This window comes from Fukomys damarensis, unplaced genomic scaffold (genome assembly GCF_012274545.1).
Source record: "Fukomys damarensis isolate Sample0158 unplaced genomic scaffold, DMR_v1.0_HiC HiC_scaffold_14, whole genome shotgun sequence".
Lineage (NCBI taxonomy): Eukaryota > Metazoa > Chordata > Mammalia > Rodentia > Bathyergidae > Fukomys > Fukomys damarensis.
This window is the reverse complement of record NW_022900926.1, coordinates 48,924,619-48,950,777: the sequence shown is the minus strand read 5'-3', so window position 1 is coordinate 48,950,777 and position 26,159 is coordinate 48,924,619. Positions and strand designations below refer to the sequence as shown.

At 38.2% G+C, this 26,159-nt stretch overlaps 2 protein-coding genes across 7 annotated transcripts; one reads left to right on the top strand and one right to left on the bottom strand.

Moving 5' to 3' along the window:
- Nucleotides 1–3,103, bottom strand: Rwdd2a (RWD domain containing 2A). 5 transcript variants are annotated; one of them, XM_010631128.3, is made up of 4 exons: nt 3,011–3,093; nt 2,480–2,703; nt 1,880–2,219; nt 1–907 (listed from the first exon to the last, which is right to left on the bottom strand). In XM_010631128.3, exons 3-4 carry the CDS (start codon nt 2,078–2,080, stop codon nt 230–232), a joined length of 879 nt encoding a protein of 292 aa, XP_010629430.1. In that variant the 5' UTR covers nt 2,081–2,219; nt 2,480–2,703; nt 3,011–3,093; the 3' UTR covers nt 1–229. The 5 variants fall into 5 exon arrangements, with proteins under 5 accessions (XP_010629430.1, XP_010629433.1, XP_010629431.1 ...); XM_010631131.2 differs by lacking the exon at nt 2,480–2,703 and having other exon boundaries at nt 1,880–2,109; nt 3,011–3,103; XM_010631129.3 differs by lacking the exon at nt 2,480–2,703 and having other exon boundaries at nt 3,011–3,099.
- A 61-nt stretch (nt 3,104–3,164) lies between these two features.
- Pgm3 (phosphoglucomutase 3) lies at nt 3,165–25,886 on the top strand. 2 transcript variants are annotated; one of them, XM_010631134.3, is made up of 13 exons: nt 3,165–3,271; nt 5,117–5,322; nt 7,490–7,674; nt 8,937–9,004; nt 12,457–12,590; nt 13,708–13,903; nt 15,973–16,130; nt 16,811–16,894; nt 19,882–19,980; nt 22,072–22,185; nt 22,849–22,971; nt 24,135–24,308; nt 25,774–25,886. In XM_010631134.3, exons 2-13 carry the CDS (start codon nt 5,119–5,121, stop codon nt 25,861–25,863), a joined length of 1,629 nt encoding a protein of 542 aa, XP_010629436.1. In that variant the 5' UTR covers nt 3,165–3,271; nt 5,117–5,118; the 3' UTR covers nt 25,864–25,886. The 2 variants fall into 2 exon arrangements, with proteins under 2 accessions (XP_010629436.1, XP_033619255.1); XM_033763364.1 differs by lacking the exon at nt 3,165–3,271 and adding an exon at nt 3,636–4,034.
- Nucleotides 25,887–26,159: the final 273 nt, after the last annotated feature.

Below are 26,159 nucleotides of genomic sequence, written 5' to 3'. Positions count from 1 at the left end.
ATGGGTTTTTATTTACAATGAAATCATTTTCAAAAGACAATACAGGAACCTACAGGTAACATCACAATTAAACTGTTACAGTTACAAGACCTATTTGTTTCATCACCAGGAGAAAATTCTGGAGCTAGGGTTCTCACTGAAGATGCTACATAGCCACTGGCCTTTTTATTTTGGTCTTAATAAATAACACTGACTTAGGGAAATTATAAGAACAGGCCTCAGTACCTTCCTAGGAGTCTGCATTTTTGCTTTCAATACCAAATAATATCTGAAAAACATGCTCACTTTTGTGCTTTTTGAGAAATTCTAAGAATTGACCCAGATTCATGTGATAATCATTCCTTAATCCATAGTCACCATGGGCCTCAAGGAGTAATTCTTCAAAAGAATGAAAAAGGCGCAGGTCCTTGCCATTTCCTTCCGTCTCCATGCTCTCTGTGTGCTTACAGGAAATGTGCTTCCAGTTAGGGTACCGAATTGTGTGCCAGAACTCCTCACAGTGCTCCTTGAAACCTTCCACACAGATTATACCAGGTTTTCCTGTCATGCAAAATCCAGTTACATCTAATCTTTTCCCCACTTCCAAAATCTTTTTCCTTAGGTCCTGCTGATAGATATGGTGACTGTAGATCCACATTCGGAGGAATGTGTTCTTGACTGGCTTTGCTTGGGCAGATGGTTCATGCTCGAGCTTTCTGTTTAAGAAATACGTTGCACTATTGTCCTGGAGCCACTGAATTGCTGCACATACACAGAGCTCACCTGGATCAAAAGTCCCTATATAAGAAGTGAGACTGTTGTTGAGAAGTAGCTGCTGTTGTCTATCAAGCTCAGGTGACCGGGCAAATAGCTGCAGTGCTACGTAGGGGTAGCTGTGAGGCATGGTTACTTGTAAGTCAATTGTCACCTTAAAATTGAAATCAAATAGAGTTAAATATCATAAAACCACACAAGCTAGTTTATCAGTTGCAACTGCATGACTGATAAAGAGGATCATTGCTATTGCCAGTTATCTACCAAGTACTTTATATACAAATTTTTTTACATTTAGACATTCATTCTAATATTTATTGAGCTATACATGCTAGGTGCCCTGTGCTGGTATAAAAAAGAGAAGAGTCAGACACTACTGCCTTCATGAAGTCTAGAGCCTAGCGAAGGAGACACACATTAAGACCGCCCCCCCAAAAAAAAATCCCATATAGGAAGTATTTAATTTGTGAGAAGCATTACCACAAGAAAGTTCTGGGTTCCAGTGAAGTGTGTAACAATCAGGACAGAATACAGGCTAGGGAGGCAAGAAGCTTCCTTAGCATAACAACTGAAGGATGATTAGGAAATAGGTAAAACAGCTCTCAAATGACCAGTCCAATGTTACTCTATGCTACTTCTGTTGGAGATAAATGAATCAGATGAGGGGAAATAAATTCATTTTTAACATTCAGCTTTTGTGTATTTGCTTTTTGCATATGGTGCTATTAAAACAAATCCAAAAACATTCCCTTTTAAAAAGCCTGTTTGGTTACAAATAATATTTAGACTTGTGAAAATCACAGTATCTGCAATGGTAATTTGTACTACAATTGGATTTCTAAGAAATTGGATGAGTGAACAGAATAATGGGAGTGTAAGACTAAGATTTTTTTCAATAAAAGCACTGGACATATTTGTTTAAAAGGTGTGCATATTCATATAAAATTCATGATGTTTACTGAAAACGATACGTTGAGCATCCCGTGTTGCATGTTTTGCCTCCAAACAAGTAAAGGAATAGGCACCTGGAATATGCTTTGTTTCCTTAAGCAGGAAGCCCACAAAGCAGGTACTTCAGTTAAAAACTGGGCACCCAGCAACACCTGAAACAAATGAAGACACCCACCTTGGGCTCCTCAATTTGAAGTGTAATGACAAATTCAATATTTGGTGGTAGCTCCTCCCTTGTACCTTCCAAATATCTCTTTATATTCCTCGGGGCATTTACATCTTCAAGTTTTACTTCTTCTTGGTTAGGAAACATAGAAAACAGCATTTCCATCTCCAGCAGCTGAAGCTGAAGGCTTTCGTTCACTGAAGCAGACATGTTGTCTCAAAACCGACTCGCCTGGAAACCTGGAAAGGCCCAGGGGTTCTGGGCTTAAAAATGTCAGCTTGTGTCCAGGGAAATTTCCAGAAGATTCCTTTCCCAGGATGCAGTCCCACAGGAAGCACTGCACAGAGAGCTAGGGCACAGACCCAGACATTTACATACTATCGGTTTAATCTTTCGATGCCCAAATTTAAAATGAGCAACAGCCCCTAAAATATCCATTAACGTCCAGATTCCCCCACCTGCCTCCCAATCCAGAGTTAGGAATTGTTTCTTGCAACAGGTGTTCTGAATTATACCCTTGCAGATGATTGCAAATGACACCTGCAGAAACGCTGCAAGCCAGCGTTGGAGAAAGGCAGGGCCCCTAATCCCACCGGGTTTAAGGCTTACGCGGAGCTGGACGCCGCGGAGAATGAGGGGGCCGCAGGGCAGAGGCTCTGGATCTCCCAGGCCCGGATTGCTCGAGCCGCCACCCCCACTTCCAGCCGCTACCCGTGGGTCCCTACACCTCGCGGGCAATTCTCGGAGAGCGTCCCCTAAGATCCACCCTCGCCAGGGGCGGTGTCTCGGGAGATCTGGACGGTTTGGATTCCCAGGTGCCGGGGCGGGGGTGTCTGAAAGGTAAAGACAAAAAATGACAGCGCGGGGGAGGGGTTGCTCGAGAAGGCTTTCCGGAGAGTCACAGATGTAAGAAATGGCCGCGACAATCCGGAGAGGGATACAGGAGCCCAGTAGCACTTACTGTGGCTGAGGCCACCGGCTCGCTACTTCTCACCCTGATCCTAACCAAAACCAACCAAGAACCCCAGCTACCCGGAAACGCAAGGTTGGCCTCCCACCCAAACCCACATCTGGGAAGTGGAGACTGCCATCCCAGTGCTCTAACTCAGGTTCAAAGCTCGGGCCCTCGCGGTGCCTCACCCTTCCTGGACATTCAATTGAAACCCCCTGAGCCCGCGCAGAGGGTAAACCGCAGATCCTGCAGGCTCCAGCAGCTCAAGAGCCGCGGCGCGGCCGGGGCGGGGCCCGCAGGGCTCCTCTGCCTGGATTGGTCGGGGGGCGGGGCAACGTCCCGGAAGTCACGCAAGGCCACGTCTGCGGGTCCCAGAGCCGTAGGGTCTTGTGGTCCTGGCCGCAGCTGGGGAGCCTAGGCCCGGAGGAGGAGAGAGTCTTCAGGTAGAGGTGAGGCGCCCGACAGGAGGAGGCGAGAAGGGGCGTTCCGCACGGCTGGGGCTCCGTGGAAGCCGGGCTGGCAGGATTTCGGCCCGCCGGACCGATCTGCGGTCAGGCTAAGCGACTGACCCTCGGCCCGCGCGCGACATGCCTCCCACTTTACGCCCAGGCGCGGGCGGTTCCGAGCGGGACGTAGGGGCTGAGTCCGCCGGGGTCCGCACCCTGCGGCCTCGCGGTGATTCCCGAGCTTGGAGGAGAGCGGAACCGAGGAGGGTGGTTGCAAGGAGAAAAAGGGGCTGCCGTTAACTTCTTTTCGAAGGAACACTGTTAGGAGTTGGAAAATACACTTTTAATAAAAGTTTTCGCGTTCCCATTGCAGGGTGGAAGCAGGTTATTTTGCGTTTTTTAGTTTTTGAAAACTTCCTGGATTTAGCGGGACTACTTCACGTCCTAATGAATAACGATGATGCATTCCTGACTGGTCAGTTTTTAGAAATCTTTATTCATCCTTGTGAAAGAGACTGGTTCACTTCTGCCCAAAGTAAGTTAGCTTGCCGAATGTCAGCTTTTCCAACTGGACAAAAACAAACATTTTCGCTATTTCTTTTAATTTTTATTTGTTGGAGCCGCTAAGGGCACATTTAATAAGAGGGTGAGGCTGACAGCTGTGGGACTGCTCCTCCTTTCTGGGCTAATTTGGAATGAAGTGACCCCAAAAATGGCATGTGTGTGAGTGGACCTCTGACTGTTGGAAACCCCAAGTACCACTGAGGTAAGCTTTCCCAGAGAAAGAAATGGTAGTGGGCCGAGTCCGTGTTTGATTTTTTTAAAAAATTAAGGCAAAGGTGATATTACTTAGAAGATGTGGCTAGTTTCAGAGCTTCATTTCGGAGGATGGTCTGATTTTCCTTTTGAGAACCGGAGAATCCCCTGTAAAGTATATTAGGGCATCTGGACAATCTTGAAGAGAAAACGAGTACTGACTGTCCTTTGCTTTTCCTTTGGGAATATGTGATTTCGGGAGGAGTCACAAAATGAACCAGATTTCTCAGCAATTTGGGGGATAAGTAGTCCACTTGAGAATCTGACACTAAGCCTCACTTTCTCACTAGCCACACAGTTGAATTTAGGTTAACTGGGGCCCAAGCTTCAGTTTTACCTTTAGTAAAATGGATGATTGTTCTTTGACTCTCTGTGTAAAATCTACATTTTAATTGCTACTAGAAAATTTTCACTTTACCTCAGAATAGTCTGGAAGCAAAATGGGAGGTAAGTTGGCGCAAACGGATTTCTGGCCCCATCCTGCCTTGGAGTGAACAATGTAAGTTATGCAGGAACTTCTATGTGTCCCCACCAAATGAACCCAGAGCCTCACACATGCTAGACAAGCACCCTAGCACTGATCTACATCCAAGGCCCACTTCTGAGTCAGTCTAACCTTGGGAACTTAACGTACTGTTTTTTGCCCACTCAAACATAGATCCTTGGGGAGCCTCACAGTGAAGCAGACCTATTGTGTTGGAGTGGTAATTTTTTGATTTTTTTTGTGTTTTTGAGACAGATAGTTTAGGCTGGCCCTGATATCACTATGTAGCCCAGGTTGGCCTCGAACTTACAGTGACCTCCTGCCTAATGCTCCCGAGTGCTGGGATTACAGGCATGGGCCACTATACCCAGCTAAGGAGTGGCAATTTTGTTTTTCTTTTTGGTACTGGGGATCGAACTCAGGTCCTTGCGCTTGCAAGGCAGGCGGTGAAACCACTGAGCTAAATCCCTGGCTAGGAGTGGCAGGTTTTGAAGCAAATGGTCCTTGAAATATTTATTATGCCTGAAAAATGTTTCTTAATTTTGTAGACATGGATTTAGGTGCTATTACAAACCACTCCACATTACATGCCAAGCCCGATGGACTTGTTCTTCAATATGGGACTGCTGGATTTCGAACAAATGCAGAACATCTTGATCATATCATGTACCGCATGGGATTATTAGCGGTCCTGAGGTCAAAACAGACAAAAGCCACCATAGGAGTCATGGTCACGGCATCACACAATCCTGAGGTAATGCATGCAGTGCCCTAATAAAGCAGCCATTGTTTGCAGGGCTAAATCCTAGTGCCTGTATAGTTTGAGCCAAAGTACAAATTCTAATTCCAGGAACGTGCTTTATTTATGTGTGCTTTTGGCTTCCAAACAACTCTTTCTTAGTAGCTCAAGACTCAGTAGAGGGTGTGGAGAGAATGAAATGGGACTTTTTTTTGGAGCATATCCATGTTAGAGAAGTAATACAATGTCCTTCCAATTTGCAGTAGTTGAATTGAGGACAGTATTTATAGTTAAAAAGTATAACTTAAAACTGTTATAAGTGTAACTGTTAACTTAGGAGTGATTACACAGATGGAGATAGGTGGGAGAAAGGCAAACCTTTGAAAAGATGTATTTTGGAATATTTGAGACTTTTGAAAATAGCTACACAATGATTTCCTGTTCTGAATCCAACAACTGAGTTTGGGGATCTAAAATTGGGTTTTGGCAGAATATTGATGAGGTTCTAGTCTTTAGAACAATTAAGACTTTAATCAGTGTTCCTTTTGACATAGTTATTTTTATTTTTCAGCTGTAGATATAATAAATACAAATGATATATATTGAAGTTGTAAAATGTCATGTTTTGATATAGTTATATATTATGAAATGATTACCATAAACAAGCTAATTAACATTATCCATACCTCACGGTTACCTTTTTTGTAGTGAGAAAACTTAAGATACACTTTTAACAAATTTGAGGTATACAGAACATTACTATTAAATGTAGTCCTTAAAATATACTGCATTTCCAGAACTTTGTAATAACTGTAAATTAATACTCCTTAAACCAACGTCTCTGTTTCCTCTACATCTTCTTAGAATCATTTTACTGTTTCTATGAATTCAGTCATTTATATCCCACATAATAAGTGATCTTGTGGCATCTTTCTATATCTGGCTTGTTTCATTTAGTATGATGTTCTCAGGTTTGGCTATGTTGTTGCAAATAACAGGATTTTCTTTTTCTTTTTTTCGTTAAGGCTGAATTCTGTGTATTTCTGTGTGCATATATCGCACTTTCTCACTTTCTTCAGACTTTCATATGTCAGTAGATAGTTGTTTCTCTATCTTGGCTTTTTTTTTTTTTGGAGTGCTGGGGATTGAATTTGGCCTCACACATGATAGCATGCTAGGCTCAGACTTTACCACTGAGCTGCATCCCCAGGCCTTTTTGGGTCTCACCAAGTTTCCTGTTCTTGAACTTTCAATCTTCCTGCCTTGACCTCCTGAGGATCTGGAATTACCTGTATATGCCACTGTGCCAAATTTAGCTACTGTTTTGACATAATTTAATTTTTATTTTCTCTTGCCTGTAGTCCGCTAATACATGGTTTGAATAATATGCCTCTCTACTAAGGCATGGGATTTTTGTCTTTGTAGCTAAATCACCAGGAAGTATAAGCTATGTTGATCTCAATTATTGGTGGTAACCTCTTCCCTCAAAATGAGGATATTGCTCTTCTGACCTCAAAATGTGTGATCACCATATGCGTCTAAACAAATCATTGTAATTTATTGATGACATGTAGGAAGAGCCTCACATTTATACCCGGTTCCAGAAGCATTTCTCAGAATAGTTCTGAGCTATTTCATTTGATACCACTCTGAACTATAACCTTTTTAAAATAGGAATTTCAGCAGATCAGCACCTGAAGTCAGCTTCTGGTGGCTGTGCTGGCCAGCCTGCTGTGGGAATCAGAGTCACAGTAAAAAGAAAGTCTAGTGTCCCTTGCCTCTTTGTGCTCTAGTTTGTTACCTGATAAGAGACACAGATGACAGCTTTGAGAAAAAACCTGCGTAGCATTGCAGTTGTTAGGTTTAAGATGGAGTTGGTGTTTCAATATTGGCACTGATATTTAATAACTGTATGATCGTAAGCACATGTCCTAATCTCTATGAACCTGTTGTTTTCTAAGCTGCAATAAGAATAGATTATTAATTACATCGATAAGTATGTCATGAGGAGGAAGGCAGGTATGGACTAAAACACCTGCCAGCACCATTCTTAGATGGTAATCACTGATGCTGCTCGGTTGTTCCTGTTGTGTTTTGGGGAAAAAAAAAAGCAGCAAGAATGCTTTCTTAGCTCACCCTCATGGATGTGTACAGATGACATATTGTTTATTTTGCTTTGAAGGAAGACAATGGTGTAAAATTGGTTGATCCTTTGGGTGAAATGTTGGCACCGTCCTGGGAGGAGCATGCTACGCATCTGGCAAATGCAGAGGAGCAAGATCTGCAGAGAGTGCTTGTTGACATCAGTGAGATTGAAGCTGTGGATCTGCAGCAAGATGCCTTTGTGGTGATTGGTAGAGACACCAGGTTAGTTTCTGCAGAGGCAGTGTTACTGCAACGGAAGTGATTGCATTGGTTTTAACACCCAAGACATGGAAAGAAGGAAGGAAAGTGGAGCTGCTCTTGAGTGGCATCTCCCCCAAACTGGCCTGTATAGTAAGGCAGAGGGACTGATGTACAACTGCAGTTTTGGAGTCTAATTCTGGTTTTAACTCCACACCTCTCCCTTTTGAACAGTTTGAACAGATTATTATTTTGGAGCTTCTGTTTCCTCAGCTATAAACTGTTGCTCATAAGGCCTATTACAGTGTTCTTGTGAGAATTGAATAATACATGCAAAATACCTCCTGGCGGAGAGAAGCACATTCTGTAGGAATTTTTCCCCTACAGAATCAGAACACACTGTATGATTTTAACTCATCACCTTTACAGATTTTCTTTGTAATCTGTGTTATCATTGGTTCAGATATTTATGTTTTTTCATTTTGTAGTTGAGAGAAAAATGGTGATTTATGTTACATAGATTTGACAGATTTTATCTTTCTTTACAAAAGCATATTTTTTTGTATGAAATGTTTGGTTAAAAGTGTAGTAATTTGAATGAGTAGCATTCTCTTTTGCATAAGACCTGGTTTTATCTGGAGATTCTTTCAAAAGGAAATATTTCCTCATTCTCCTAATAGCTTGGACTTTGTTTTTCACCCTTTATTGTGTTACTAGAGAATCTTGGAAGTACTAATGATGGTAGATCTATAGGGAGCAGAACTAGTTGATTTATATCCTGAAGTAAATTATTGTCCTACATATATTTGACTCCTTACTTGATATACTAATTCAAGTGATTATATTTTATTCTAAAATGAAGTTCTATAAAGATCAGCCTTATTGTTAGATAGATAATTCTGATATTATAAAATGCAAAGTAGGTTCTGTGTCCTTAGTAGTTTAATATCCAGCTCTGTATCACATAAATCTTTCACTGTTGTTGCTATTACTGGTTTATCATCTGTGTTGCTTCAGTCTCAGTTGGAAAGGTATTTGGCTGTGATGTATTAAGGTTATCCTTTATATTCTCTAAATTAATTTAAAAGCCAAAAGTTTTCCAAGAGATTAATTTTGAAAGGCTACTGGAAAATGTTTATAATTTACCTGTATCTTTCAGAGTTGTTAGCTTTCAGTGCAGATACAGTGAATTCATTATTTTGAAATTGGTAGTATATTTGCTTTCATGACCAGCAATTTGTTGTTTTCAGGAGAGATATATTGTTTTTCTTCCTTGTCTTTCTTAGACCCAGTGGTGAGAAACTTTCACAGTCTGTAATAGATGGAGTAACTGTTTTAGGAGGTCAATTCCATGGTATGTAACTATCTTTAGTTGTAAATTAAGTAAAAAAACTTTTTTTTTTTTTTTTTTTTTTGCAATACCAGGGATCACTCAGGAGTTTGCTTGAGTTTGTGAGGCATGTGGTGGCACCACTGAGCCAAATCCCCAGCCCAATTTTTAAATTAAAAAAAAATTATAAAATATGTCTTTACTGTTTGAAATTACAGATGAATAATACATTTAAAATAATTAACATCTAGATATAAAAGGTTATTAACTTAAAATAGTCTTTCAGATTTTTCCTGGGCAGGTTTTTTTAACCTATGGGAGTACTGCAGGAAATTTTGGAATTTTATAGAACTTCCTTAACTTTAGGAAGGCTGGATTTCTTGATATAAAAATTTTTTGAAGATGACAAAAGAATTCCATTTTGGATTTTTTGGGCGTCAGTTTTAGGCATTCCCTAATAGTCAGTCACTTGTCACACACTGATGGAAAATATCTTTGGCCTGCACATAATCATGGTTTTAAGTTTTGACAGGTGCTTCCTCCTGTTTTATCAAATGAGTTGAAATGCAGCACTGGAGTCTTCTTGTCTTGTGAAGACAGAGACTCCACTGTGCTTTGAGGTGAATTTCTCCTAGTGTCAGATCTTTTCCATTAAGAAAAGACATCTGTGGACTGTGAAACCTCCTCTAGCTGCTGCTATGTGCTCTTTCTTCTTAGTGTATCTCTGTGAGCTCACTCTGCTTGCCTTCTGTTTGCTTCTCCACTGCTTGTTTCTTAGCCTGCTGCAGGTGAATCTCTTCCCTTGCCTCTCCAGGGCAACATCTCCTCCACACTGAATTCTGATTGCCAGATTGGGCAGACACAGTCAATGGGGATTCTTAAGATGGGTCCAGGGCCTTGTTGTTTCTAGTTAAGCTATAGCGAATCTGTGGTCCTCTGGACACATGCATGTTACCTACGTAAGTGCTTTTCTAGGGAGAAGCTATGTACCTTTTGTCAGATATTTGCAGAGACCCATGTCCTAAAAATAACTTCAAGAATGTGTGTTTTAAAGTTTTTATTTAAAAAAAAAAAGTTTTTATTTCAGTTGACATCTTTGTAGCTTCCACAGTTAAAACTCATTCTTTCTCTAAGCCTCTGTTGTTTGGCCACATTCCTTATTGGGCTTCTCTGCTGGGTCCTCCTCTATTTCTTGATAAAGATCCAATTTGCTTATTCTACCTGGTTTCTGAATGATCATCTCTTCTGCCATAGCCCCTGTGACCTTTATTCATTAGTAGTTTTTTTGTTTGGTTTGGTTTGGTTTGGTACCAGGGATCGAACTCATATTCATTAGTAGTTTATCGGACATTTTTTTTTTTTTGGTACCAGGGATTGAACTCGGGTCCTTGTGCTTGCAAGGCAGGCCACTGAACTGCTGAGCTAAATCCCCAGCCCCTATCCGACATTTTTTATTATTTGCTGTGGACAGTCACCAGTAGTCTTCACTCTGAGCTGCAACCCTAGCCCATCTAGCCCATTTTTTATTTATTCTGAGACAGGGTCTCACTAAGAAACCAAGTTGCCCAGGCTGGGCTTGAACTTGTGATCCTCCTGTCTCAGTTTCCTGAAGTTCGGGGATCACTTTTTTTTTTTTTTTTTTTTTTTTTTTTTTTAGTGAATCACTGATTATCCTGTAGAGAAGGAAAAGTTGTAAGGAAAGAAGAGACCAACTGGACCACTCTTGCACATATGTAGTTCATGCAGGAGAGATGAAACCATGAGAAAAAAGTTTTTGATAGCATAGATAATGACGACTTTTAATCAGTATATGTAATAGTCATGTAGTGAATGTTTACTTGGTCACAAAATCTTTCTGCCTTTTGTATGTCTATTGAAATAATGGTTTTGTCTCTTTAATCACTTCCATTTAACTAGTCTAAACTGTTACTCGCTTTTTTTGAGCTCTCATACTTACTTTTCCTTGTTGCCAGAACTAAAGCTGCCTTCATGAAATACCATTTCTCTTGTGTAACTTGCAGGGCATAAGAACTTAAAATGGTTCCTTTTTACCTGTAGTATAGACCCTTGTTTGATTTTCAAGTCTGTGGACAGATTTAGTCACTGAATGTTTACTTGTTAGATACCAGCCCTCTCTGCTGTCCATTTCTCTTGTTTCTTGTGCCAGTACTTTTCTTGTGTACTTTGTTGTATTTGACTGGAAGCTATTTTTCTCAGAAAGTTGTTTATGGGACATTTTTAAGATCTTGGATAAAGGTGTATACTATACCTCCAGCAGAATTTAGTGTTTTCCTCTGCTGGGTGCCTGAGGTGCTGCCTGGCTGGGTCTACTTTAACTTCCTTCATCTGAACGCTTACAGTGATGTATACTGGGGCTGCTGCTCCATGCAAGGACCCGTGCTCATGGTGACAGTTCTTGAAGGGTGGGTTTTCCTCCTCCTCTTGCTCATTGCCAAGATAACCATCCTGGGAGTCTGGACTTGGAGTGATTCACTTCCCCCGCTCTTACAGTGGATATGTAGTCTATTGGGGTTTCAGGGCCTGGTCTTCTGGTTTCCTGTTTCCTCTTGCTCATTGCCAAGATAACCATCCTGGGAGTCTGGACTTGGAGTGATTCACTTCCCCCCTCTTACAGTGGATATGTAGTCTATTGGGGTTTCAGGGCCTGGTCTTCTGGTTTCCTGCTGTTAGTTTTTTGCATTGAAACCCAGAGCTCTGTTTCTACTTGAGAGGAATGCCTAAGAGCCAAACTGGCTCCTCTTAGCTCAGATCTTGAAATCCCTGTTTTCACATAGAGTTTAGTTGGATAATTCTTCTGAATTTGTCTGAATTTGTAGTGCACTTTCTTTCCAAAGAGATTTTGTTCTTTTATGCAGCATTTTGGGCTCTCGGAAGAATGGTTCATTTGAATTAATGTTTATCATGTTGCTAGAAACAGAACTCTGTTATTGCTTTTTTGTATTTTATATTTATTTAGTTATCTGTCCATACTAAATGATTATTTTTTATTAGTAATTTATAATTCAAAATTGAATATGTGAAATGTAGTGAGTTTTAGTGGATATCTGTGCTTCTCAATAGTAGGTTGAAAGTTAGTGATATATATATGTAGCAATTCCCCAAGACAAATGTAATTATTATGTATTATAAACATTCACCAATAAGAAAAGTGTTCTTGTGTTTTCTGGGATGCCTTTTTGCCCCCTGATCTGAGGATCAAACCCATATGGTAGACAAGTGCTCCACCACCTGAGCTGTACTGCCCGGCCAAGATGCCTTTCTGGTAGTACTGGGGATTGAGTCCACAGCCTTGTAAACACTAGGCAAAGTGCTCCACCACTGAGCTACATCTCCAGCTCTGAAATTCCTTTTTCAAAAGAGGATTTGTCACCTTGAAAGTCTTAGAGTATGGATGCATGTAAACTTTTTTCTATATTGAGAAATGAGGCAAATTGCTTTTTTGTATTTCTGGACAGATTATGGCTTGTTAACAACACCCCAGCTGCACTACATGGTGTACTGTCGAAACACCAGTGGCCGATATGGAGAGGCAACCATAGAAGGTTACTACCAGAAACTTTCTAAAGCTTTTGTGGAACTTACCAAACAGGTGAAATATCTTGAACATGGTTAAAATGTAGACAAGTGAATAAAGTAACAGGATCCATTGAACAGTTTATCTTGGCTTGTTATTCCTCCTTTTCCCTTTCAAATAAATGTGGCTTCTCTGTTTTCTCTTTAGAGCTCCACTTGATTCTGGTCTGAGTATCCTGCTAACTCTCTGTTGGTTTTAGCAAGACACACATTGTATTCTGAGATCACTGCAAGAGACAACATGGTGGTGTTCTCACTCATGGTTATCATAAGTGTTTATGCAGATGAATTTGGTCTTAGAGTTAATGTAGGTGCCATTGACTTAGTACTTGAGAAAGTGAGAAAGTACTGTTGGCTAGTTAAACTTGGGGGAGGTTTGAGTTTTGTTCATTAGATAAATAAATATTGAATGTATGTCATTGCCAAGCATAGATTACCAAAACAAAGCCCTTGGTCTCATAGAACTTATCCTTTGAGATGAGGCCAGGAGGGACAAAGACTGACAAAAAAAAAATAAATTAAAAAAAAATGCCCTGATGATCTTCTGTGGTAGGAAGAGAATGACAGGTATTGTTACTGTTCATCCCTCCTGTACTTATTTTCACATTTGAATGGCTGTCATGTAATATAGACTATAATATTTTAGGGATTCTGTTCAATTGAGACTAGATTGTATTAAGTCTCTGTTTCTAAAAGTTGTTCAATCAGTGCAAGTATTCCACTGTCTAGGTTGATTTTAAATTTTATTTTGGTGTTTTATAATTTCCATCTAAATGTATGTATGTTTTCTGGGTTAAAAAATAAGTCAGCTAAAATAATTGTCATGTAATACAGACTATAATATTTTAGGGATTCTGTTCAATTAAGACTAGATTGTATTAAGTCTCTGTTTCTAAAAGTTGTTCAATCAGTGCAAGTATTCCACTGTCTAGGTTGATTTTAAATTTTATTTTGGTGTTTTATAATTTCCATCTAAATATATGTATGTTTTCTGGGTTAAAAAAATAAGTCAACTAAAATAATTGAAGGTGTTTATACACACATACACACACACACACACACACACACACACACACATATACACATATTTCACTTTTATAACTTGAAATTTTTCTTCCATGTCTTTTTTGAAGGCTTCCTGCAGTGGATATGAATATAGATCACTTAAAGTTGACTGCGCAAATGGTATAGGGGCTATGAAGCTAAAGGAAATGCAACACTACGTCTCACAGGGACTGTCAGTTCAGCTGTTTAATGATGGGACCAAAGGGAAGCTCAACCATTTATGTGGGGCTGACTTTGTGAAAAGCCATCAGAAACCTCCAGAGGGTGTGTATTACTAGCACTGTGAAATCTTGTTTTTAGAACTCTTTGGGGCCAGTGTCATTTACAAGCCAAAGTGGTCACGTGAGTTAATCATTTCAGCTAGTCCTTGCTCTATTTTTAGACATTTAAGACTCTTCCTAGTTGTCAATGCCATTCAAAACATGGTGTATTCTTTCTGTGTATTTGTCATACCACTACTTAATAGTTGATAGGAAATCTAGTGGAGAAAGCAGAGTCAGAAAATGGCATGCTAGTATATGTGCTGCCAAAGTGAGCACAAGAAAATAGCATTCTAAAGCAGTGGTTCCCAGACTTCAGCACACATCATAATTGCCTGGTTAGTACAAAGATTTAGGGACCGCAACCAGTTTCTGATTTACTGGGTCTGAGGTATGATCTGCGTAGCATTTCTGTCAAGTCCCCACGCTTTGTTGTTGGTGAAGCTCAGGTGACCACACTTTGAAAATACTGATCTAGAGATAACAAGAGTAAGCAGCATTATCTTTTACCTCATCTTCACAAATTACATTATTGAAAGGGAATGTAATTCTAGATTTGTGCATTATGGAACCTAAATTTATCTGCCTGTTAGCAAAACCTGGCCTGCATGTGTATTTGGTTTGACTTGCTGGGTGTTTGCCTGTACGTTTAGTGCATTAGTTGTCACTGTTTAAAAATTTTTGCATTTTCTCTTAAATACTGAAATCCCTATTGTTTCTTTACTAAAATCACAACGTATCTTTTCATATTTCCTTTAAATATGAAATACATTCTCAAATTGTACAGAATTCACATAGTTGCTTCGTTCTGCCTCACTGGAGTAAGCATTTAAAATTTTAATTAAGTTAACTGTTTTAAGGGCTGGGGATTTAGCTCAGTGGTTCCGGCACCTGCCTTGCAAGCACAAGGACTGGAGTTTGATCCCTGTTACAACCCCCCCCCAAAAAAAAAGTTTTAAGACTTTTCATTCATTTGCTTGTGTTGACATTTACTTTACTTCTTTGTCACTCATTTATCCATTTACTCACTCTGAGCTCTCTCTACTGCTCTAAGCATTGGGACCACAGTGTGAGGAAGGCCATAGCCTTTGCTGTCCTGGGCCTTGAATTGTGTCTTACAGGCAACGTTTTACTCACATTCCTGACAAAGTCTTAGCTTAAGTTAGACTAACTTAACTTAGTTGACTTCGTCACTCTGCTGCTGTTAAGGCTAAGGAACAGCCAGATTTTCTAATAGTTGCTGAAGTTTCAATAACTTTATACATGTTTTACCAGCCAGTTATCCCTTACAGGTTGTAATTCTTGTCTTAATTACCAGTGTTTCTTAGTATTGGTAATGTGAACAAAGACTATTCCTACTAGTTATCCATTACTATTACTTTTTTAGATGTAAAGGACCACAATACTAGTTGGATTATATTTAGAAATCCTTGTAACTTTCAGAAAACTATAGGGGAAATCTGTCTAATCAAACCAACAAGTTTATAAAGTGGAGTTTTAAGCCAGGTACAGTGGTGCACACTTATAGTCCTAGCACTGTTAGAGGCTGAGAGCAACTTACCAAAACTTTATTTTAAAGTAAAGGTCTGGGGATGTTGCACAGTGCATTTAATCCCCAGTACAATGAAATAAAATGAAATTTTTAGTATTACAGCAAATTTCACTATGGATTTTTTTGAATGTTCCTTTTCTATTTTGAAAGAATTTGACCTGTAAAAAGGACTAATGTACAACACTATTTAAAGATTAAGACTTGTTTTTATCTGAAAGAATAATTTTAAACATCTCTTGAAAAATTTTCTAATGGACATGCTACATATGTAACACATAAGCCCATTCTGATCAATGAAAAATTTACTGAAAAATTTTCCTATAGTTACTAGTGTAAGAGAAAAGCCTACATTATTTATTTTATTACTTTTTTTTGGTATCAGGTATCGAACTCAGGTTCTTGTGCTTGTGAGGCAGGCTGCAAATCCACTGAGCTAAATCCCCGGCCCATACCTTTTTTAAGATTGAGTTTTATTCATGTTTCTTATACTGAAATGCATTTTAAATTACCTTGTGTGCTAGGAATGGAAATGAAGCCTAATGAAAGATGCTGTTCCTTTGATGGAGATGCAGACAGAATTGTGTATTACTACTGGGATGCATATGGTCAGTTTCATCTCATAGATGGAGACAAGATAGCAGCGTTAATTAGCAGTTTCCTTAAAGATGTCCTATTGGAGGTATGATGGTAGATTGTGTCCTAGGACACCACATTGATTAGTGAAGTCATTCCATATCACTCATTTGAATATCTCAGAGGCATGATATATAGGAAGTTCTTCACATTTATGGCTAGAAAATGAAAAAAGAAGTGGTAGTTACAGTCATTTCAACATTGGGACATCAGTTTTGGAACCTGAAGTGCTTTTTTCTTCCTTATACTGGCTAGATTTTATGACTTAAAGCTTTATTAAGTTCTTCGTAACTGAATTCTACCATTATACCATAAATCCCCAGATTCTAACAGAAAATATCATCTTGGAGATTTATTTAATATGACTATGATATAAATGCAAGTTTTTCCCTCTTTTTCAGAAATCTTTTTCAGATTTTAAGATGAAATTAGAAATTATAATTGGGAAAGGGTATATTTTTAAAATTCACTAAATACTTTTATTAAAAAATATAAAAAACATAAGGATTAGGAGCCAAGCTTCTTGAAGAGGGATTCCCTCTTAAATAGTGCTCAAAACTACTGTGGGTTTTTTTGGGGAGTGGGCCATACATATTTTAATAAGTCCCTTATTGCATAAACTAAGGTATAATGAACTGGCTGCTAATTTTGTCAGCCTTAAGAACTCTCATGTTTGCTTTTGGACACTATATTGATGGCAAGTTAAATATCACTGTTTTTGTCTAGATTGGAGAAAATTTGAATATTGGTGTTGTACAAACTGCATATGCAAATGGAAGCTCAACACGGTATCTTGAAGAAGTTATGAAGGTATTGATCCATTTTCATTTTCTGATAGTTTCTAAAAAATTGTAAAATATTTCTGAGGCAAATATTGTCCTCATAAACAAGTATATAGTGTTTAAGTTGAGCTATTGCTCATGCAAGGGTAAGTAGAAATAAGAAGAAAACTTAATTGTCCCTGATGCAAAAAGGGCAACATTTTCCTCATTCCTTTTTTTTTTTTTTTTTTTTTTTTTTTTTTTTTTTTTTTTTTTTTTTTTTTTTTTTTTTTTTTTTTTTTTTTTTTTTTTTTTTTTTTTTTTTTTTTTTTTTTTTTTTTTTTTTTTTTTTTTTTTTTTTTTTTTTTTTTTTTTTTTTTGTATTGGGGATCAAACTTGGGACCTTGTGCTTACAAGGCAGAACCACCTCATTCCTTCTGTTGTATACTTTCTTTTAAAATTTTGAAAACTTGTGAATTCTTTTTGTGCCCCTTCATAATGAATGTAAATCTTAAAGTAGGCCAGTTTTATAACTCATGAATTTTTTAAGGGGCTGTTGATACCTCTTAATATAACCCATAACTCGAATTTCATGAGATTTAATTAGGTATATATTTTTCCTTTGGGAAAGTCCTTTGGTTAGCCAGGCCATTCCAGTTACCAGGGAAATTGAACATAAACTGTGATCAGAAATGGCATTTTCAAGAATAATTGAGGGTTAATAATAAAGAAAAACTATTTGTGACACTTTTTAAAATGGTAAGGGAGATATTTCTGCGGGACCATTGTGATATGGTAGATTTCTGTGATGGAGTTTTGCAGTCAGAGATAAAGGACTACATTCCAAATACAACAGGGAGAAGTAGGGATTTTATAGTGAAGCAGAAGGATGTTTGTGTGGATGGTGATTGTGGAAAGTTACTGAGAGGAAACATCAGAGTAAAAGAGGATATTCTGGCTAAATAGGATTTTTTTTTTTTTTTTATTTTGATATCAAGGATCAAATTCAGGACCCTGCACTTGCTAGGCAGTTGCTTTGCTGCTGAGCTAAATCCCTGGCCCTGTTAAATAGGATTCTTGGTAAAGGCAGGATAGGGTGGTCTGACATTACCTGAGTGACAGTGGAGGATGAAGAATTAGACCATATACAGAGTGAGTGGGTTTCCAGCTAAGGAATTCAGACTGAACCAGTTTGGCAGAATTCTTGCTAAAATTGGGCTCTTGGAGGGCACATCCAATGCTGATACCTAGTTGCACTCAGATGAGTCTGGTTTGAGTTTATTTAAGGAGAGAATATTTATCATCAGTCATCTTTTATGTTGAGAACATGTGGCAAATAGAATGTGTATGCTTGGTTACATTAAAGGATAAGCTTTCTTTTTATTTTGATTTTTGGTACTGGGGATCAAACGTGGTTCCTTGCACTTTCGAGGCAGGTGGAGAACCATTGAGCTAAATCCCTGGCCTGTGAGCTTTCTTTTGTTTTTGCAAAAAACTTAGCAACTTGCCCATGAGGTATGTATCACACTCTGGCTTAATAAAACTGTTCCTTTACATTTCTTTTGTGGACAGGGTATCTGGGTTGATAGATTTTGTTTCTAATTATTTCTCATCCATCAGGTGACCACTTTCTGTACCTACCATAATGACTGTTCCAACAAGGAGATCATAGATAAAATTGGAAATCTTTTTCACCTTTTTTCTAGTTACTAATTAGTGCAATATTTTTCCAACTGTTGGGTATGCTGTTTCACATTCCTGCAGGATCTGTACAAGGTAAAGTGAATGAGTACCATAGTTGATTAAAGACTGGGAATGTGTGCCCAGGCTAGCTGCTTTATTCAGATTCTTAAAGAGAAGTGGAAATCCGAATTTTCTCTTAAGAGAGAGAAATTTATGACCTAATTTGAAGATTTTTAATATTTAAAAATTTGTATTTATTATTATTATTATTATTTTTTTTTTTTTGGTACCGGGGGTTGAACTCGGGTCCTTGCGCTTGCAAGGCAGGCCACCAAACCGCTGAGCTAAATCCCTGGCCCTATTTAAATATTTATTTTTAAGACTTTTTTTTAATGAGTAAAACTCAAGGGACTCCACCTGGGGCCCAGATTTCTGTTTTTCACAGGGATGCTCAGTACTTAGATTCATTGTTCATAAACAGTGGTGACATGTTTTGAGAAAGGTGTTATCAGGAGATTCAGTTATTGTGTAAACATAGAGTGTAATCAGGCTGTCACTAGGTGTCATAATCATGGTAGCACTGTAGTTCATGCAGACTTAGCACTGACCAGAACATTATGTGGTGCATGACTGTTTTGTCTTGAAAATGTCTCTTAGATGTCCTGTCTTAGAAACTGAACACAACAGCAGAAATTTATTTCTCAAGCCATTCTTGGAGGTATTCTAAGGGCAAGCAGCTGCTGATCTCGAGGTCTCTTTTTGCAATCATTTTTTTTCTCAGTCTTTTTTGATACCAGGGATTGAACTTGTGACCTTACATTTGGGAGGCAGGTGGTGGCACCACTGAGTTAAGTCCCCCGCCCCAGCCATTCTTAAATCTACCCATGGTATCTCTACTTACTGTTATTGGTCCAACCAGTATAGTGTTGTATTTGGTTTTGTCCTGGCAACTTCCTAACTTGACCCCTTTCTTAATCTTGTAAGCCAGGAGTGGTTTCATCAACTCTCAACTTGCCAATGTAAACTTTCATTGGAATAGAGCCACACACATTTGTTAATTATAGTCTGCAGAATCTGAAATATTTACTACTTGGCCCTTGCCAAAAAAAAGCTTGCAGATCCTTACTATAAGCCATTCTCCATACTGTAACAAACAGCTAAAACAATTTAGATCGTGTCATGTCCCACTTAGGACCTTTCACTGTCTTGATGACCTCATCTCACTTTGCTCTTGCTGTGAGCTTCCACAGTACCTCCATTACCCCACAGTGGCATGTTTTGTATAATGTGTATATGGTGATATTTGTCAATTGAATAATTGCTGTTGTGTTTTCTTGTATATGTATGTTGTAGGTACCTGTTTACTGTACTAAAACTGGTGTAAAACATTTGCACCACAAGGCTCAAGAGTTTGACATTGGAGTTTATTTTGAAGCAAATGGGCACGGCACAGTAAGTTCTCTTAAAAGATCACAATTGGCCTTAGTTAACACTTTTTTTTAATTGTAATTGTATTTCTGTGCAGCAATAGGTAATATTCTACTCTGTTGACTATGGTAGTAAAATTATTTGGTTAGCATGTATTTTCAAGTGTCGTGAAATTGGTTCTTTTAAATTTTAATGATCTTCCTTTGTGAAGAGAAACTTGTTTTTTTCCCTTAATAATTAAAAGTAGTGCAGTTCTTCATTTTCTTCTTCTTCTTCTTTTTTTTTTTTGTATCAGGTATTGAACTCAGGATCTCGTGCTTGCTGGGCAGACGCTGTGCCACTTCACTGTCTTAAAGGGAGATTATCTATATATTTTTCTTCCACTAGCCATAGGAGGGAAAAGGAAAAGTTGAATAGCTATAGTGAATTGAAAAGTGTTAAAAGTTGAGGATTAGTGTGAAGATGTAGCTCTGTGACACTTTGCCTGACTCACAAGTACAAGATCTTCAGTTTGATCCCTGGTACCATTAAAAAAAAAAAGTTGAGAATTAAATGATAACAACTGGAAGTAAATTTAAAATAGTGATAGCATATTAGGTTTTTTAATGCCTTTCTTAGCAATGCATATTTAGAAAAATTTTGGGACATTATTCACATACTATAAAACTTGTCATCTAAGAGTATATAGTTATTTTTAGATTCATAATGCTTAGGATTTTTTTTCCTGCATTTCCCAGGTTTCTAGTTTTTAATTAAGCACAAGACCATAGATCTCAGTTGAATCTTCACAACATGCTTTGGACATAGAAATGTTATAATTTTTACAGTTAAATTACAGCTGAGAAAACAGAAGTTTTAAGAGGTGACAGACTTTGGTCATTCAGAATCTGACTCCAAAAGCCCCTTTTCTTTTGAATGGAGCCCAAAGCATCATTAATGGAAGGCTTGCCTTTTCCCTGGGATCTATCTTGTTCCTCCAGTTTGTTAAAAACTTTGCTCAGAATTTAATTCCTTCCAGTTGTAGAGATAGATAAGGGATCATTTTTGGATAGCTTAGCTTAGGGACAAGAAGCCACTCTTGTTCCCCAGATACCAATGCCTTGGTTAAATGAAAACTCCCTCCAGGTTGTCCTGCTTGGACATAATCTAGAGGAAGGAAAGCAGACCAAAAAGGCAAACCAGGCCACTTATTCCAGTGCCAGGACCAAACCTCCAGGAGGAAGACGCATGACTTTTTTAAAAAATACATCTTTGTATTTCACCTTTATCATTGAATTGACCAACAGAAAACTTGAATCTAGGCCAAATTATTTTCCTTATTAATTCAAAGGTGACACCTGGAGGCCATAAATATATAAAAAGAAGTTCCTATGAAATACAATTAAAATATTAAGGGACCCAATGCAGGGGTTAGTAAATGTTTTTTAAAGTGTAGATAGTAGATATTTTATGCTTTGCAGGTCTCATAATTGCTCATCTTTGCTCATGTAATGTAAATGAATAGGTAAGGCTATATCACAGTAGAACTTGATTTATAAAAACAGGTAACTAGCATGCACTGTATTTTACCAACACTTATATTTCATCAAGTAGTTGAGCACCATATGCTGCTACTCCTCTGTCCTGGGCATCAGGAGGACTGTAAAGAGGTGGGTAAGGCCTTTCAAAATGTCGGAAATATCCAGGAACATGGTGTAAATTGTAATAAATACTTATTACACTGTCTGTCCTACTGTGATTAAATGTGATGAACCCTCTACTGCTGCCCAGCTTGGATTCTTCAAAGGATACACACCAATTTTAAGTAACCCAACTCAGAGCTGAGTTGGTAAAAGGAAAGCAGAATGAACTCATAATGTACATTTACCATTAGTCAAGTTGATATCTTTTTAATCAGCTGTTTAAATTTTGACAAGCAGTTTTATAAATCATGATCTTCTTTTCTGTGATATCCTTTGGACTCAGATTTTATCTCAGATCAATTTCATATAAGGCTGCCATTTTTCCCCTCAGTTTTTCCAGTCACTAAAGGTGAAAAGTGGTTTAGCAAACATGATAGTAATTTTAACTGAGGCCTGGATGTTTTGTGATTGATTTCTTCTGCTTTCATTGCAGGCATTGTTTAGTAAAGCTGTTGAAGTGAAGATAAAACAGCTAGCAAAAGAATTAGGAGATAATAAAGGAAAAGCTGCTAAGATGCTTGAAAATATCATTGACTTGTTTAACCAGGTCAGAAATGATGGGGTGGTGGATGTTTGGTTACCTTTACATTGTCCAGAAGATAAACAGGGCAAAGTGTGTTACTTAAAAAGTTAAAGTGGAGAAGTCCTGGCCTGGTTGCTCCTTGCAGCAATAATATATATGCTGTTGAGATTATGCTGAAAGGGAGTGACAGAACATTTTTTATATGTTTCCCTCCCCCTACCTTCTATGATGAAAAATAATCAAGTAATAAGATCGGGCACTTTACATACTTTTGTTATCCTTGTATTAACACAGGGAGTTATTATAGTTCCCGTTTTACAAATGAAGAAACAAAAGCCTAGCACATGGGTCCAGCTTCGGGGTGATCTTACACCAATTCTCATTTTCTCTCTTTCACATTGATACCTTTCGTCATCATGGTATACTAACTATCTCAAAGAGATCTAATAAGAAACATTTGAGTCACAGGATATTAGACCTTTAGTCTTTTTTAGGTGAGAAAGGATGAAAGGCAAGTTTTCCATGTGTTAGTTTTAGTATTTGTTGTATATTCTATCTTACTGATGTTCATACTAATTTACACTCCAGTTAATGAAGCATGAAGGGAAAGATGATATACCCGATTTTCCTAGCATGCTCCTATCAAGATTTGCTTATTTCTTCCATCTTTGTTTCCCCACCTTCCAGGCAGCTGGTGATGCCATTTCTGACATGCTGATAATTGAGGCCATCCTGGGTCTGAAAGGCCTGACTGTACAACAGTGGGATGCTCTCTACATGGATCTTCCAAACAGACAACTCAAAGTGAAGGTGTGAGAGAAATTTTAAAATCTTTTTGGTACCGGGGAGTGAATTCAGGTCCTTGCACTTGCGAGGCAGGTGGCAGTACCACTGGGCTAAATCCCTGGCCCTCTTAAAATCTTTTAAAAGATATAAATAAGACCTATTTTCTCACAATCTTTAAAAAGAAAATAGGTCTTATCATTTGAGAAGTACTAGATTTCCAAGTTTATTATAAAGAATATTATGCATGACTATGCATCACTTTAAAAAAAAAGATCTTATTATGGGAAACTTATTAGATATGGACAAAGCACAAAACATATGCCCCTTTACGCTCAGCTTTAGGAGTTCTGTTATTTTGAAGCAAAACCCAGATAGCCTATTAAATGAAAATATTTCCTTTGCACTATTTTTGGCTCACAAAAATAATACCTTTGGCTAGATGGAGTAGTCAAATCTGTGTGCTCAGTAGGAGAGAGTATTTAAAAAAGGATTTCAGGTAAATGACTGGTTGATTTGCATATGAGCTTATACCAGTCTACATATTCTCCAGTAGAATTTGTTAGAAAAGTTCAGAGCTCCTAGAAATGGGCTTCTGATTGTTCAAATTAGTTTTGGGTATATTTTGGAGATAACACAGCTCTTGTATGTAACAGGTTGCCACTATACTATTAAAAAATACCTACTTGAGTAATTTGTAGGAAACTGGATGCACTTGGAGACCATGTTGAGTGAAATAAACAGACACACAAGCTTAAATATTACATGGCTTCTCTTATTTGGGAAACCTAAAATATAAAGAATAATAGATAATAGAGGATAATCAAGATGTGTTATGTACATGTACTAACTCCCCACAAGGGATATAGTTATATACAGTAAATATGTCCAAAAATAAATACCTAAAGTTATTATATCATTGGGTCTGAGGGATGATAGGGCACTTAAAATCATACAGTATTTGCTGTCCATTATTTTAGTCAAGTGTCTAGGGATTTGTTTGGTTTGCTAAAGGGATAGGTCTCACTTTGGAAAAAACATTTCACTATCTCAGTATTGTACTTTATAATACAGTAGGCCAAAGTGCTAGTCTGTTGTTGTTAATTCCAATAAAATTCATTTTATGTTGAGCAGGTTAGTTTCTGAAAGGTATTTAATACGTATAACAGGTATCCAACACCTCTGTTTAGGTTGCAGACAGGCGAGTTATTAGCACCACAGATGCTGAAAGACAGGTGGTTACACCACCTGGATTACAGAAGGTGATCAGTGACCTGGTGAAGAAGTACAAGTTCTCCCGAGCTTTTGTTCGGCCTTCTGGTACAGAGGATGTTGTCCGAGTGTATGCAGAAGCAGATTCACAAGTAAGCTGGGATAGTTCTGAAAAAAATGTGCAGTGAGAGTCTAATGACAGAGGGTCAGGGGAGAACACTAGCAGTGGGCAGAAAACATTTTAACATTTAGGATTTCACTGTGAAGGGTAAGTTTATATTTGTGATTTTAAGATTATCATGAAGAGTGTTACAAAGCTGAACAAGTAACACCTCTTTGGTTCATTTTTACCCCAAGATAGGTCTCACTGTGTACAGATTGTCCTTGAACTCATTCTGTAGGCTAGGCTGACTTTGAACTTGCAGTGATCCAACTGCCTCAGTCTCCCGAGTGTTGGGATTATAGGTGTGTGCTACTATGCTCAGCTTGTCCCCAAATTATTTTTGATTTATTGTAGACTTTCTGAAGTGCTATATGTCTGTGACAGGAATAACTAAGTTTGATATGCTATGCTCTGTGAAGTAGATAATCCTGTTTTATAAGAACAGCCAGCTTTGCAGTTCATTTCTAAACCAACTGGTAATGTTTTTGTTTCTGGGAAATTTTTTTTTTTGGTACCGGGGATCAAACTCAGAACCTTGTGCTTGGGAGGCAGCGGAACCACTGAGCTAAATCCCAGCCCCTGTTTCTGTGCATTTGACTTGAAATGACAGCTTTACTGTTTTCCCCTTGGGGTCAAGACCGGTGCTCTGGATTTTTTTTTTGGAGTCAGGATCTTGATGTGTAGTTCATCCTGGCCTTGACTCTCCATCTTCCTGTGTAGCCCCACAGGCTGGGATTTTTATAATTTTCCCTCTTCACATACTCCATCTTGTCTGTCACCTTAGAGTCTTGATACAAATGTTTGCACAGAAAAGTAAACTAGGTTGAGCAGGGACTTGGAAACATTTCTATAAGACTTGGGGAACTTTTTCTTTTCTTTTTTTAATAGAAGCATGGACCACCTTAGGATGCAGGAAATGAATAGCCATGGCAAAGCAGAGGGCAACTAAGGTCCTAAGATAGTGATGGCAGACCTTTTAGAGACAAGGGCCCAAACTGCAACCCAAAACCCACTTATTATGTAATTGCAACACTGCAATTAAACTTGAATACTGAAGTTTTAGTTTAGGGGGGGAAAAAAACCTATGTACATTAATATCTTTTGTCTTAAAGGACAAACAACATGCTTGCCATACTTTCCTAGGAGTTCCTAAGCCAATTATGGCCACCTTACCTTTAAAGGGACTAGGTTTTATTGAATTCATTCAGTTTGGGAATAACTGGTTTTATTTCCTGGATCAGCTGAAACTTACCTTATTTAGGAGAATTTAATTTGATTTCCATTTATTTAAGGGCCTGGGAACTTGTTACTGAAAGATGAAGAATAGCTTTCATTTGAATATGTTAGTGAAAATCAGGAAGCGCCCCCCCATCCCCCTATCCCAGTCCCAGAGCTGCAAGTAGCATGGTAGATGTTACAGCTTTATTATCTAATTTCTTTAATGTAATTTGCAGGAAAATGCAGATAGCCTTGCACATGAAGTGAGCTTGGCAGTATTTCAGCTGGCTGGAGGAATTGGAGAAAGACCTACACCAAGTTTCTGAGGATAATTTGTATGTTCTGGAAACTGGAATTTTAAAAAGCTTTTACAAAACTGTAACAGTAATGGCACAACTAATTCATAATCATGTTTACATGCACCTTACTGGATTGTTTCTGGATCGGTTTTTCCTAAACACTACTAGAATATTTTTTTAGAAATAAGTAAATTTTTTTATGCTTGTTATAGTTGACCTCTAATTTTACTAATATAAAATATTGGGGGCTTAAGTATATGATTTAATCATTAATTTTACATATATGCACAAATCATTCAGAGTGCTGGAAAATTAAATCTTAC

Excerpts from the sequence above, each read along its gene's own strand:
- Pgm3 (XM_010631134.3), top strand. The coding sequence starts at position 5,119 with ATGGATTTAGGTGCTATTACAAACCACTCCACATTACATGCCAAGCCC. Across the intron at positions 16,895-19,881 it reads ATCTTGAAGAAGTTATGAAG|GTACCTGTTTACTGTACTAA; the intron begins GTATTGATCCAT and ends TGTATGTTGTAG. Across the intron at positions 22,186-22,848 it reads TCATTGACTTGTTTAACCAG|GCAGCTGGTGATGCCATTTC; the intron begins GTCAGAAATGAT and ends CCCACCTTCCAG.
- Rwdd2a (XM_010631131.2), bottom strand. The coding sequence starts at position 2,080 with ATGTCTGCTTCAGTGAACGAAAGCCTTCAGCTTCAGCTGCTGGAGATG. Across the intron at positions 908-1,879 it reads TTCAAATTGAGGAGCCCAAG|GTGACAATTGACTTACAAGT; the intron begins GTGGGTGTCTTC and ends TTCAATTTTAAG.